This window comes from Mobula birostris, chromosome 5 (assembly GCF_030028105.1).
Source record: "Mobula birostris isolate sMobBir1 chromosome 5, sMobBir1.hap1, whole genome shotgun sequence".
Lineage (NCBI taxonomy): Eukaryota > Metazoa > Chordata > Chondrichthyes > Myliobatiformes > Myliobatidae > Mobula > Mobula birostris.
The window spans coordinates 46,768,016-46,782,589 of record NC_092374.1 but is presented as its reverse complement, the minus strand read 5'-3'; the positions used below and the strand labels follow the sequence as shown (position 1 = coordinate 46,782,589).

The 14,574-nt window shown below is 42.3% G+C and overlaps 1 protein-coding gene across 1 annotated transcript in view; it reads right to left on the bottom strand.

The window, feature by feature from the left end:
- Positions 1-4,049, bottom strand: part of LOC140197243 (SH2 domain-containing adapter protein F-like) — a 110,049-nt gene extending 106,000 nt beyond the window's left edge. Inside the window, exon 1 of the mRNA XM_072257169.1 lies at positions 3,470-4,049. Within this exon, the coding sequence (XP_072113270.1) occupies positions 3,470-3,949 (480 nt within the window). The 5' untranslated portion in view covers positions 3,950-4,049. The remainder of the gene's footprint in view (positions 1-3,469) is intronic.
- Between the last annotated feature and the right edge of the window lie 10,525 nt (positions 4,050-14,574).

Genomic DNA, 14,574 nt, shown 5'->3' with positions numbered 1-14,574 from the left:
GCATTTGGACTATTAGGTTATTTATGAGATGTACCGGACATTGGCAATGCTGGCATTTATTGTCATTTTCCAGTCCATCCCCAAATTGTGCCAAGATCTAGCTGCATGTCACGGTGCACTATTTCATTCTCTGTGGAGCTGTGAATGAAAATGAATACCCGTGTCATCAGCGAATATCCCACCTTATCCTTTTATAAAAACGTCAATTCACAAAATAATTTCCACACAAAATGGTGTTTACTGGGTAGCTTGTTGGGCTAGGAGAAAACATTCCTGATGCATTGGCACTGCCACAACAATTTATCTCATGGACACCAAACACGAGTTAAGATTCAGTGAAAATCCCCACATATTGGTTCATCCCAAATGCAGCATCCTCATACTTTGATCACCACCATCACTCCACCTACTGCTAAACTTTGGTAATCAATTTTTTCCTCACTTCCAAGCACTTGCTTCAATGTTTTTCTTGCCAGCCTGCTGAACTGCAATCCTCATCAAATGAACATAACAGAATTCAAGGTCTTGTTCACTGGCATTGTCAACAATCATCATCTCCAACACCACAATATGTCAAATTCATTATCCTCATCACCACTTCACTCCACAACTCTTTATCTCCTGAACTCTGGAATTTTTTCCTTCACATACTCTATGCCATATTGCCACTCCAGTCTTTAGAAGTTTCAATTTGATGTTAAAAAAATACTACAAAAGAAACACTCTTACGTCTCTTCCGCATTTCTGATCACCTCACCCACTTCTTATTTTTACCAGCATGGAAACATTCAGCATGCAGACTCAGCCTACTGAGTCCATATCAGCTATCAACCATCCACTTACACTAATTTTACCTAATCATCTTCAAAATTCCCATCAAAACCTACCTACACACTTGTGTCAGTTCACAGTCTATGTCAACATCTACAGCTTCAATTAAACTGGATGAATCAATTCATGGAAAATCACAGCACATAAGCAGGCCCTACAAGCCCACACACAACCATGATACCAATTCAAAGTAATCCCATCTTCCTGCAGACAATCCATATTGTACCGCCATCCCCCATTATTCTCTGCCTGTCCAGATGCCTCTTAAATGTTGCTATCCATTAAGCTTCCACTACCTGCCATGGTAGCATATTCTAGGCCATTTTTTAAAAAAGCTTCTTCATAGCTTACTCCCCATCAACTTGAAGCTAATTCCCTTGGTTATCTGACATTTCCATTGCGGGGAAAAGACTCAATCCATCTTTTCATAATTCTACGCACTTCTAGCAGGATGCCCCTCAGTTCAAGAAAAAACAATCTATGTTTATGCTACCTATCTTTATTCCTGTCATGAAAACAAGTTGCTGAAAAGTCACAACTTCTGTTAACAGGAGACAGCAAATCTCAAGCAACACACACAAAATGCTGCAGGAATTCAGCAGGTCACAGGCAGCTTCTATGGAGAAGCAGTCAATATTTCGAGCCGGGACCCATCTTGATTCCTGAAGAGGGGTCTCAGTTGAAATGTCGACTGTTTACTCTTTTCCATAGATGCTACCTGACTTGCTGAGCTCCTTGGGCATTTTGTGTGTGTTGCTTGAGATCTCCAGCACCTGCACTTTCTCATGTTTGAGACAGCAAATCTCAATGCCTATCAGCACACTTGGCAATTCTGTCAATCAAGGCGCTTGGCACAAATGCAACATTCTACTCCCCACCGGAAGACATCAATAGGAGAGAGTTAGTCAGAGCTGTAAAGCACAGCAAAAGGCCATTCTGCCTATCTCATCAATGTCAATCATGATGTTTCCCTGAACTAGGCCCATATTCCTCTAAACCACGGGTTCCCAACCTGGTGTCCATAGACCCCTCAGTTAGTGACAAGGCTCCATGACATAAAAAAAGGTTGAAAAGCCCTGGTCTAAGTCTTTCCTTAATCTCTTTTAAATATCATACCTTTACCTCTTCCTCTGGTAGGTCATTACACAAACCCATTACCCACAGTGTAAAATATACCATGTGCCCTTTAAACCTTTCAGCTCTCACCCTAAAACCTGTTTTAAACCACACTGTCCTACCGGTGGGGTGGGGTGGGGTGGGGTGGGGGGGGGGGAACCATCCACCTTTTTAACACCCCTCACAATATACACCTCCACCACATTACCACTCAGCTTCCTTCACTCCAAAGAAAAAATTGCCCAAGCCTATCCAGCATCCCCTGATACTGCTAGTCCTGCCGTCCCAATAACATTCTTGTGAATCTTCTCTGCAATCTCTCCAGCTTTATGACAACCTTAATGACCAGAACTGAGCAGTCACCGTAAGCACATGAGCAAGGCTGGTAACAATAAACCACTCCAAAAAGGTCTCTGCACCATTGTATCTTTTTAGAATCCATTTTTCCACTTTCTCTGTGGTGTATAATTTATGCCCTTATATGTCCTCTGAATCCATGCTTGTTTGTTAAGCTGCTGCAAGCAAGTTTTTCACTGTAAATCTCACTGGTGGGGAGGTACATCTCTGCCAAAGGAGGTGCAAACCACTCCTTCCCTTTGCTACTGCAGTTCACCCTTGGGCAAGGTGCAGCACCTGCTTACCCCGCCCTTCCTCTTCCTCTCCCACCGATCAGGGTCACGTGAAGCCATGGGAGCAGGTGGTGGATGGTCGTATGAGCAGCTGGTGCTCATCACAAGTCCTGGTTATGCGCCCACTGACGCCAGGCAGGCAAGCTCTGAAGAGTATTGATAATGGCTAGGGTCACCCGTCTTGCAAAGACACTGCCCAGAGAAAGGCAATAACAAACCACTTCTGTAGAAAGATTTGCTAAGACCATGATCGCGGCACATAATGAATCTGACTGTATGAACGCTTCAATAAACGTGCATTTTCTCTAGAGCATCAGAGGCTGAGGGGAGAGCTCATACAAGTCACAAGATTATAAGAGATACAGAGTAGACAGAATAGTTGTTTTTGCAGGAGAACATTCAAATACTAGAGAAAAAAATTCTGTAAGGTGAGAGAGGGGATATTTTAAAGGAGATGAGCGGGGTAAGTTTAAATTGCACAGAGCTGTAGATGCCTAGAACAGAACGGTAGGGATAGTTCTGTAAGCAGATACAACAGTGGCACTTACGCTATTAAAAGATATCGAGCGCTATGTTCTAATCTAAACTCGGACTTGGAGCCACGTTCTTGGACTCAATTTCATCTCGTTCAGTTACTGTAACTTTAGTAATTTTTGCACTACACTCTGCGCCATTCTGCATTTATTGCACATTCTTGTATTTATTGTTACTACGGATATTCTTTACACCGTGAGCTTCGGGCAACAAGGATTGCATTGCAACCTGGTGTACTTGACGAGAAACTAATGCATAGACATGATTCGCTCTTGAAGAGTTTACAGGCAATCACACTGTTCTGGACTGCTTCGAGAGACAAAACTAAAACAATTATAAGAGTTGAGGTACGCGCTCACCTTGTCGTCGGGTTGTGGCGACTTCCGGGACCCGGTGGCCGGGCTGCTCCAGTTGCCGACCGCCTTTTCGGTCACCGCCGTCCCGTGTACCTTGATGAGCCGGTGCTGAGCCGAGCCGATGTACATGGCTCGGGGGGAGGAGGAGGCCGCCCTCTCGCTCTGGCTGCGCTGCAACATCGGGGATCCGCTGGCCACCGGGCCCTGGCGACAGCCCCCCTCCTCCTTCTCGTCCTCCGGACCCGGCCACATGGCCTTGAGGCGGCGCAGCGACGATCCCGGGCCGTTGCTGTACGGGTCTTCGAAGTCCCGCTCCTTCTGCAGCCGGTAGGCCCGCATCAGGTCGCTTTCTCGACACGATCCCGATTCGCTGCAGGGCTTCTTCTTCTTCTTCTTGCCAGCCGCTGCCGTCGTCTCCGCCTTGGCCGGAGCCTTCGCCTTGTAGCCACCCAGATTGAAGTACTCCCTCAGCCACCTCGCCATCTTCGTACCCGCTGTCCTAGATGAAAAAATCAGCCGGGGCTGTCCGTGGGTGCAGCAGCGAACCGTCCCGTCCAGTCCCCACCCCGACCTGTCCTGTCCCGCCCCGGGCCCTCGGCGCTCCCTCCCCCCAGGCCCCGTAGCTCGATGCCCCTCCACCACACTCCCTCTATCCCATCGGGAACAGCACTCCTTTTATTACTTCATGGTTTTCTTCCAACACCTCGTCCTCCAACTTTCAGCTGCTGCCGTCGGATTTAGGAACACAATTATTTTCTACTTCTCAACTTCCTGAACTCGCTGCCAAGCCCCAAACCCCACAGCCCGCATTCTGGTGCTTATGGCCAATCGCTCCGCACTAACTCGCCTTCTCTCCGCCTTCACTGCTCGCACTTTGGCCAATGGCTCAGCGCTAACCTGCCGTTCCCCTTGGCCAATCAGTCCCGCTAACTCAGCGCTCCCCGTCTTCGTCGCTCACTCTCCAGCACCTTGCTCACGGTAGCTCAGCGCTCCCTGCCTTCGTCGCTCACTCTCCAGCACCTTGCTCACGGTAGCTCAGCGCTCCCCGCGTTTCCAACCAACCAGCGCCACACTCCACTTTCTTACATCCCCGGCCCCGCTGGTTTGCCTTCGCTCACCGCACATCGGGCGTAGCTGCTTGTGGAAGTGAAAGGAATGTGATGTGTTCTGTCTGTGTACATTCACAAACATCATTTGGGATTTTTTTGGTGGGGAATTTTCAATGGAGAAGGGAATTGTTACTGATTGAATCATGTTGGGTTACTTCAATGCAGGACGTGTATTTATTTCCCAACATCTGCGAGGTAGCGCTATTGGGACAAGAGCGCATTTACGTTTCGTTTGCCAACATACCTGTGAGTCCTGTTCGGAGATAGGATAGTCTTTTAGGTTGAGTTCGTACAAGAAGTGCAAGATCTTTTGTACGTGGAGGTGGAGTTGAATTATTTTTGCTATCATTTTCAGTAAAAATCCTGTAGTTAATTGCTTAATGTTTTAGAGTGGCAAGTATCCCAAAGTTCCAATATTTTAGTTTTACTTTGAAGATCTATTATCAATATGAAGGCTCTTGAAAAGAAATGAATTTTATCAGATTAGGAATATTTTGTGTATTTGCAGTTTTCATTTCTGCAAATAAGTACGAGCTGGAAACGGGAGCAAAACCTACTTTACATAAAGGTGTATTATCATTTCAAGTCGTCACTTTTCACTGTCATTTCGACCATAACTGCTGTACAGTACACAGTAAAAATGAGACGTTTTTCAGGACCATGGTGCTACATGAACAATACAAAAACTACACTGAACTACGTAAAACAACACAAAAACTACACGAGACTACAGACCTACCCAGGACTGCATAAAGTGCACAAAACAGTGCAGACATTACAATAAATAATAAACAAGACAATAGGCACAGTAGAGGGCAGTAGGTTGGTGTCAGTCCAGACTCTGGATTTTGAAGAGTCTGATGACTTGGGGAGAAGAAACTGTTACATAGTCTGGTCGTGAGAGCCTAAATACTTCGGTGCCTTTTGCCAGATGGCAGGAGGGAGAAGAGTTTGTATGAGGGGTGCGTGGGGTCCTTCATAATGCTGTCCCGATTTGGTCCCGATGTTGATGATAAGCCCAGCGCTTGCTGCTCGTTGCGATTTCTCTGTGTGAATATTAGTTTTTTGGAGATACTGTGCTGGAGTTTTCATCCATGAACTAAAGAAGCAGCTTGTGATGAGAAACGTTTGGGGGGGGGGGCGGGAGAATGCAGTGGAAACTTTGATGTGCCAATCTCGTGGACTGCTTGATCCTAGATATTATCATCATCATCAGGTGCCGTGCCCAGTTTGAGCTTTGACTGCCATGGCCCACACACTCTTGTTTCGGGTCAAGTGGATCAATTCATTGGTATTCATTTCCAGTTCTCTAGCTGCTGTCTCCATCATCATTTGTCTTTGTCTTCCTCTTGCTTTCTTCCCTTCAATCTTTCCCATAATTACCATGCATTCTAACTCCTCTTTCCTAGTCACATGTCTAATGAAGTTACGTTGCCTTTTCATGATCTCATACATTATTTCTCTTTTTGTGTTTGCTCTGTTCATAACATCCTCCTTAGATATTTGTTTTGTCCATGATATTCTTTGCATCCTCCTCAAAAACCACATCCCTGCTGTTTCAATTCGTTTCCTCATGTTACTAGAAATTGTCCAACATTCTGAGCCATATAACATAACTGGATAACGTAATATTTCAGTACTCTGAGGTGGGTTGTCGTGCCTAGTTTAGTGTTGGTTAGTATACTCTTGAACAACCAAAGAATGGATGCAAATCTCAAGATATTGTTATTGTCATGGGAGATCTAAATGCTAAAGTAGGACAAGGTGCTGATGGAAGTACCATAGGAAAATTTGGACTATGGGAAAGAAATGAAAGAGGTGAGAAATGGGTAGAATGGTGCAAGATGAATAATCAGGTCATAATGAATACCTACTTTAAAAACCATCCATGACGCTTATGGACTTGGAAAAGTCCAGGTTATAACACTAGAAATCAAATTGACTTTATTACTATAAACTAAAGATTTAGAAACTCAGTGACTCAGTGCAGAACATATCCAGGTGCAGACTGTAATAGTGATCATAACCCAGTAGTATGTCCTGTAATAGTAAAACTTAAAAAACTGAAGAAGCAAAAACCTGAACAATCCCTTGACTACTTGCAATTAATTAAAGAAGAAAACTTAAGACAAATATTTACAATTGAAGTAAGGAATAGATTTCAAAGTCTAGAAATAGAAACTGCTGAAGATGATAGCAATCATGTAGAAATGAAATTTAACTCTCTAAAGGATGCCTTGGTAGAATCAGCAAAGTCAGTGATTCGTAAAACAGAAAGAAAAACACAAAGAATAAATGGATGACAGATGAAATCAAAAATTTAATGGAAGAAAGGAGATGGAAGAAAGCAAATCCTATAGAATATAAGTCCTTAGATTAAAAAAGTTAAAAGTTTATGTCAAAAAGCCAAAGAAGAATGGTTAAACTAGGAATGTGAGCAAAAGAAAGAATCCCTATTACTGATCAAAAAGGTTACATCAACAAGTCAAGAATATCACTGGTAAAAAGCTCCTGTGTTCTTCAGTTGGATGTTTGAAAGCAAAGGATTGTACCATTATCATAGAAAAAGATGAGATTATGAACAGATGGACTGAGTATTTTCAGGAATTGTTTGAAGATGATTGAGGTGAAAAACCAGAAATTAAGAAAAACATTGAAGGTCCAAGTATTTTAAAATCTGAAGTTTGTAATGCATTAAATAAGATGAAGAAAGGAAAGGCAGCAGGTCCTGATGAATTAGTAATAGAAAAAATTATCGCCCTTGAAGATTATGGAATTGAAAAACTTACTGATTTAATCAGTGACATTTATGAGACTGGAATAATACCAGAAGAGATGAAAAAATCAGTATTTATCACTCTTCTTAGAATTTATCTATATCCTCATTTGTTCCATCTGTTGTTGGTGCATCTACCTGTATAATTGCTAAATCAAACGGTTGTCCTCTGAATCTAACAAGGAGCACTCTTTCTGATATTGCCCAATGTCTTAAAACACTTTTTGCCATGTTTTCATCCATAAGAATTCTTACTCCATTGGTATGGGATGTTCCACAAGAATAAATTAGTGTTTTATTTCTATTCTGACATATTCCAGTGCCTATCCAACAAACTTCGCTAATTCCCATGATGTTAATCTTCAGTCTTTCTATTTCATTTGTCACATTGTCCAATCTTCCTGTTTGATATAGGGTTCTTGCATTCCAAGTGGCAATAATTTTCTTTTGTTTTACTTGAGTTTTATGAGCAGTAGCTTGATGACGGTCGGGGATCCCCTGCTGATCAGAATCAACCCTACCGAGTGAAGCATCTTCAGAATTGTCTTGAAGATCCTCTTGACGCTGTTGTTGTGTGATACACTTTGTGAGTTTGACCATGATTTTCTTAGCAAATAGATTCTAGGAAACCTAGTATCTAGCAATGGTGGTTTGCTTTTGCCTTCTGTTGGGCGAACTGAAGAAATCGCCATTTCTCTTCCCAAATGTTCATCCGCCTGTACTATAGCCGTTGTCATTTGAGGTCGTAGGTCATCCGCCTTCTCTGTCATAAGTTCTGTTACTGAACCTGCCGGATCTGCCGTTGGCCTTCGCTCATATCCTGGGCAGGAACCCTTCCAGGTGCTACCGTTCCGGGTCAGTGCAGCCCTGGGAGCAATGAATGACTAAGGGGTAACTCCACTTTCCCCAAAACTCTGAAAGTCCCCAATTAGAGCCTCATCACCGGTTGCTGTTTAGAGTCATACCCAGGACAACTGGATAATATAGTGTATGCTATAGAGGCACATGCGAGATATTGCATAAACCCTTACACAAAAAAAACAGAAAACTCTCAAAATTCAAACAACATCTGTGACCCCTTCATCAGAACTGGGAATAGAGGAAGACAAGTTGGCTTTCAGTTGTCAGGTGGGTGAGGGAGAGATGTGCCAAACAAAGACAATACTTCTGATGGGATGATACCAGATGGTTTACTGGAGCAGTTAAGGAGACATTAGGATAACTTATATGGGCTGACCAAAAAACAAATGCAGGTGACTGCAATGCAGATTACCTGGTTTTATTACCATTCACCATCCCGTTCTCACTCTGACAATTCAGTCTGCACTGATACAATGAGGATCAATTCAGGCTTGAGGAACAGTCACTTTCTTTCTGTCTGGGCACATTGCACCATTACTTCCCCCACCCCACCCCACACCTCTGGATTAGGTATCGAGTTCTGGAGTTGTCAGTAACTTGGTCTATCTTTCAGTCTGTATCAGAACTGGCTATTTGCACGTGTCATCATTTTGACTTGCTTTTTCATTTTCTGTTGGCAGAGTCTGGCCTGTCCCACAGCCGCATTATTAGCAGCATGTTGCACAAATAATGAGAAGATATCTGATCCTAGCTGGTACAGAGCTAGCACTTCACATTTCTTGGTCCCAAGCTATCAAACATTTCCTTCGACACATTCTAAGAGCACCAGTTTCAAGGACACTGTGATCAGACTTTTGAACAAACCTCTCATATGATAAAAGAGTTTCCGATCTCCCTCATCGTGACCTTTGAACTTAATTTGTCTGCCTACACTGCACTTCCTTTATAAATGCAACATTATATTCTGCATTCTTTATTTGTTACCAAGATATAATTATATGTGGACTGATCTGTTTGGATGACACACAAACAAAAGCTTTTCGCTGTACCTTGGTGCATGTGACAATAATAAACCACTACAGGTTTCCCCCGCCATCCAAAGGTAGAGCCTTCCTATGAAGCGGTTTGTAAGCCGAAATGTCGTTAAGTGAAGAAGCAATTACCATTTATTTATATGGGAAAATTTTGTGAGCGTTCACAGACTCAAAAATAACCTACCAAATCATGCCAAATAACACATAAGACCTAAAATAACAGTAACATATAGTAAAAGCAGGAATGATATAATAAATACACAGCCTATATAAAGTAGAAATACTTTTCCACAATCATTACTGAACTGTTCTCCGTAGCGAAAATCTCACGCAAGCGCTGTTGGCAAGAGCACTCTGTCCAGTAACCTTTAAGCTATGAAGCTGCCAAATCATACCAAATAACACGTAAAAATACACAGCCAATATAAAGTAGAAATAATGTATGTACAGTGTAGTATCACTTACGGAAATCAGGAAGATAGCTTGCCGAGCACACTGATGGTGGTGTGTTAGACTATGTCATCGCAGGTTGGGTGGTGCAGTGGCTCCCACCCTCCAGGCCGCCGAGCGATGCATTGCCGTGAAGCATGCAGGAATGCAGCGGTAGCCGGGAAAGCACACAGCACATCTTTAAGAAAAAAGCCGAAATAAACAAGCTAATTAATTAGGTGCCGCCTGACATGTAATTGTCAGCCCAGATCAGTGCCGATTTCCGATTACGTCGTCTCTGATCTGGGCTGACAATTACGTGTCGGGCAGCACCTAATTAATTAGTATGTTTATTATGGCTTTTTTCTTAAAGATGTGGGGTGTGCCTCCCGGCTACTGCTGCATTCTCTGCGAATTGGTATCTGTCTGTGGCCTGGGGGTTGGGGTGGTGGGTCACTAGGGGGTCATCCCGTCATCGTCTGTTTCCATTAGAGCAGGCAGCTCATCTTCTTCTATCTCTGCCCACCTCGATGTCGAAGGTCGAGGTTCGTCGTCTGCTGTGGCTGATGTGGAAGGCTCGCTTGACTGCTGAGCCTCGCGCATTTTTCTATCACACAGTTCTTTGTAAGGACTCAAACCATCCTGCAAATATCCCCTAAACCTACGTACCCTTTCAAAATTAAAGTCGTACTTTATCATTACTCATTCAGTTTCGATTGTTATCCTTTTTTCTTCCAATTGCATCAGCTCTTCATCTGTCAGTTCTTGGTCATGGGATGCCAAAATCTCTTCAACATCATGTTCGTCAGCTTCCACAAGCCAAACTCACGTTGTCCTTGCTTCGTTCACCACGATAAAAACGCTTAATTATGCCTAGTTTTACGCTAAGTGTAACACCATTACGAGCTCTTTCAGGCTTTTCCAATACCTTAGAACTCATCTTGCAAATGGCTGCTCACAGGCTCATGTTTAAGCAATGCTGGCAAGAATCCGGGGGAGAGTGGCTGCTCGGGGCATGCACTGCCTTTTATCGCGTGCTGATTTTTTTTCGTAACAGTGAAAACACCTTCTGAAAGTGAAAACAGGGTACTAATGTAGGTCTTTCGTAACAGTGAGGTTTCATAAAGCGAACGTTCAAAAAGCGGGGGACACCTGTACCTATATTCACCCCTCACCCTCTCTGCTACTAAAAACTTATTTGTTTTCTCCCTTTCCCAGTTCCGATGAAGGATCCTGTTTATGAAATGTTAAATGTTTCTCTTGCCATTGATGCTGCTTGACCTGCCGAGCTTTCCAGTGTTGTTTTGTTTTGTAATTGGTTCAGATTTCTTGAATCTACCATCTTTTTTTGTTTATTTGTATTAAATATTGACTTGTAGATGGTAGAACAGCTTTGAAATTAGGGAGGAGCCTTTAGCCAGTTCCATTATTAACAGTATTAATGTGAATGGTCATTTAAATCTCTGGGAGATGTTGGGCAAGTTGGCAACAGTAACACTGTAAAGAATGGTAGTTGGACTCTCTTGTGAGAGGTGGTTTGCGCTCTGGCAGTAGTGTCAAAGAAGTTACTCACTAATTATCAACTTCAGTCTCATTACAAGTTCAAAGTAAAACTTACTATCAGAGTACATACAAGCTACTGCATACAATCCTCAGATTCTTTTTCTGTCAGTATGCTTAGCAAATTATTGAACAGTAACTGTAAGCAGGATCGATGAACACAACTGTGCAAATGCAAATATAAATAAACAGCATAAATAACGAGAGAATGAAATAACAAGATAAAGAATCCTGAAAGTGAAACTATCGGCCGTGGGAACACCAGAAGTAGAATTAGTGTAGTTATCCCCCTTTGTTCCAGAGCCTGATGGTTGGGGGATAGTAACTGTTCTTGAACCTGGTGGTGCAAGTCCTGAGGCACTTGATGGCAACAGTGAGAAAGGAGCCTGGCCTGGGTGGTGAGGACGGATTTGATGACGGATACTGCTTTTCTACGGTTTCATGTAGAAGTGCTCAATGGTTGGGAGGGTTTTACCCGTGATGTACTGGGCTAAATCCACTACATTTTGTAGGGTTTTCCTCTCAAAGGCATTAAGCAGTGACTTTATCTTAAATCTTTCTTTTGGATTTCAGCTGAAGCATTTATATGGATAGGAACAATAACAGTGATTAAAATCTTATGTGCAATATTTGTCTCACCAGCTTCAAATATGAGGTGTAAAATAGATTTCTTACATGAAACTAAGTTTATTGAGACTACACTTCATAAACACTGGGAACAGTATTTTAAAGCACTTGTTGATCATTAACATATGACTGATGGCTATTTCATATGCTATGATCGTAGAGATATTGGCCAGATCTAAAAATAAAAAGCAGCATATTCCAGTAGAGCCAAATATCCTGTTTCTTTGCTGTGTTTTCTAAGGTGCTGCCTTGCTGCTAAATTGCAATAGTTAATATCCTGTGTTTTTCTTTCAAGAAATTGCTATACTTACACTAAGGTTTCATTACATTTGTTTTAGACAGTGAAGTACAGTGACTAACTTTTTAAAAAATGTCATAATTCTAATTAAGCTCTTGCTTAGAATAAACAATTCAATGTTTAGAGTGTCTATTCTTCAATGTGAACTGGAAGTTCCTAAAATATAAAATGTCAGCCTTGATTCATTTTCTTTTTTGGAAACATTGTGTTTCACTTAGACCTTTTAATTAATCTGTCTACATAATTTCCATTCTCAATTTTATTCCTGTTAATTTCTCAATGATTTAATATTCCCCATTTACCTTGTTGAACATCAAGCTCCTTGGTGTGCTTATATCAACTCACATATTCTGCAAGTGTATGCGTAAACTATTTAAAAACTATACTTTCAGTAACATTTAAATGAAAGGGTATGATGGGTGTGCTAATTAGACCATAAGATATAGGAGCAGAATTAGGCCATTTAGCCCATTGAGTCTGCTCCACCGTTCCATCATGGCTGATTCTGGATCCCACTCAACCCCATACATCTGCCTTCTTGTTGTATCCTTTGATGCCCTGACCGATCAGGAAACGATCAACTTCTGCCTTAAATATACGCATGGACTTGGCCTCCACCACAGTCTGGGGCAGAGCATTTCACAGATTTACTACTCTCTGGCTAAAAAAAAAAATTCCTCCTTACCTCTGTTCTAAAAGGTCACCCCTCAATTCTGGATGCCCCCACCATAGGAAACATCCTCTCCATATCCACCGTATCTAGTCTTTTCAACATTTGGTAGGTTCCGATGATATCCCCACACATTCTTCTAAATTCCAGTGAGCACAGGTTGCCCAACGCTCCTTATATGTTAACCCTTTCATTCCCAGAATCATCCTTGTGAACCTGTTCTGGACTCTCTATCTAACGATAACACATCCTTTCTGAGATATTGGGCCCAAAAATGTTGCTAATACTCCAAGTGTGGCCTGACTTGTGTCGTATAAAGGCTCTGCATTGTCCCTTTGTCTTTATATACTATTCCCCTTGAAATGAATCAACCTGGACTCAACCTGTAAATGAACCTTTGGGAGTCTTGCACGAAGACTCCTAAGTCCCTCTGCACCTCCAATGTTTGAACCTTCTCTCCATTTAGATAATAGTCTGCACTATTGTTCCTTCTACCAAAATGCATTATCAGTCATTTCCCAACACTGCATTCCATCTGTCACTTTTTCACCCATTCTTCCAATTTGTCTAAGTCCTGTCGTAATCGCATTGCTTCCTCAGCTCTACCTACCCCTCCACCTATCTTTGTATCACCCGCAAACTTTGCCACAAAGCCATTAATTCCATTATCTGAATTACTGGCATACAATGTGAAAAATAGTGGTCCAAATACTGACCCCTGAGGAACAGCACTAGTCACCAGCAACCAACCCGATATGACCCCTTTTATTCCCACTGGCCGCCTCCTGCCTGTCAGCCATTCTGGGCTATCCGTGCCAGTATCTTTCCCGTAATGCCATTGAATTTTATCTTGTTAAGCAGTCTCATCTAAGGTACCTTATCAAACACCTTATGAAAATCCAAGTAAATGACATCCACTGCCTCTCCTTTGTCCACCCTGCTTGTTACTTCCTCAAAGAACTCAGGTAATGTTTGTCAGGCAAGATTTCCCTTTACAGACACCATGCTGACTTTGACTTATTTTATCATTAACCTCCAAGTACCTTGAAACCGCATCCTTAATAATAGACTCCAATATTTTCCCAACCACTGAGGTTAGACTAACAAGAGTAGGCCATTCACCCCATTGAACATGTCCTGCCATTCACTAAGATATTGGCTGATCCATTACCTCAGTACCACTTTCTAGCACTAACCCTGTGTGCTTTGATTATCCTAACATTTAGATCTCTGCCTGGAAAACATCTAGTAACTGAGCCTTCACAGCTTTTCTGGGCTGAAATTCCAACCATTTCCTTCCCCTGTGTGAAGAAGTTTCTTGTCACTATTCTGAATGGATGACATCTCATTTTGAGACTGTGCCCCCTCACTCTGGATATCCCAGCCAGAAAAACATCAGCTACGTGTCTACAATGTCACCCCAATCAAAACTTCTCTGCGTTTTCATTCTTCCAGACATGAGGGCATATTTGCAGTTTACTTCGTGTTACATATTCTGCTTTTACCTCCTCTCAACACCTACTAATTCCCGGGAATAAATACAGTATGTCCTTCTTGATCATCCTCAATCACAAATATATTCTTCATTGGGTAAAGACACCAGACATGTACGCAATCTTTCAGGAGAAGTGCCATAGTAGATAAATGGTGTCTAGACCATTGACCAAGAAAGACTAGTTTAAATTGAACCATGACAATGTAGGAATTTAACTTCAAGAACTTAAACAAATCAGAAATGTTAAAG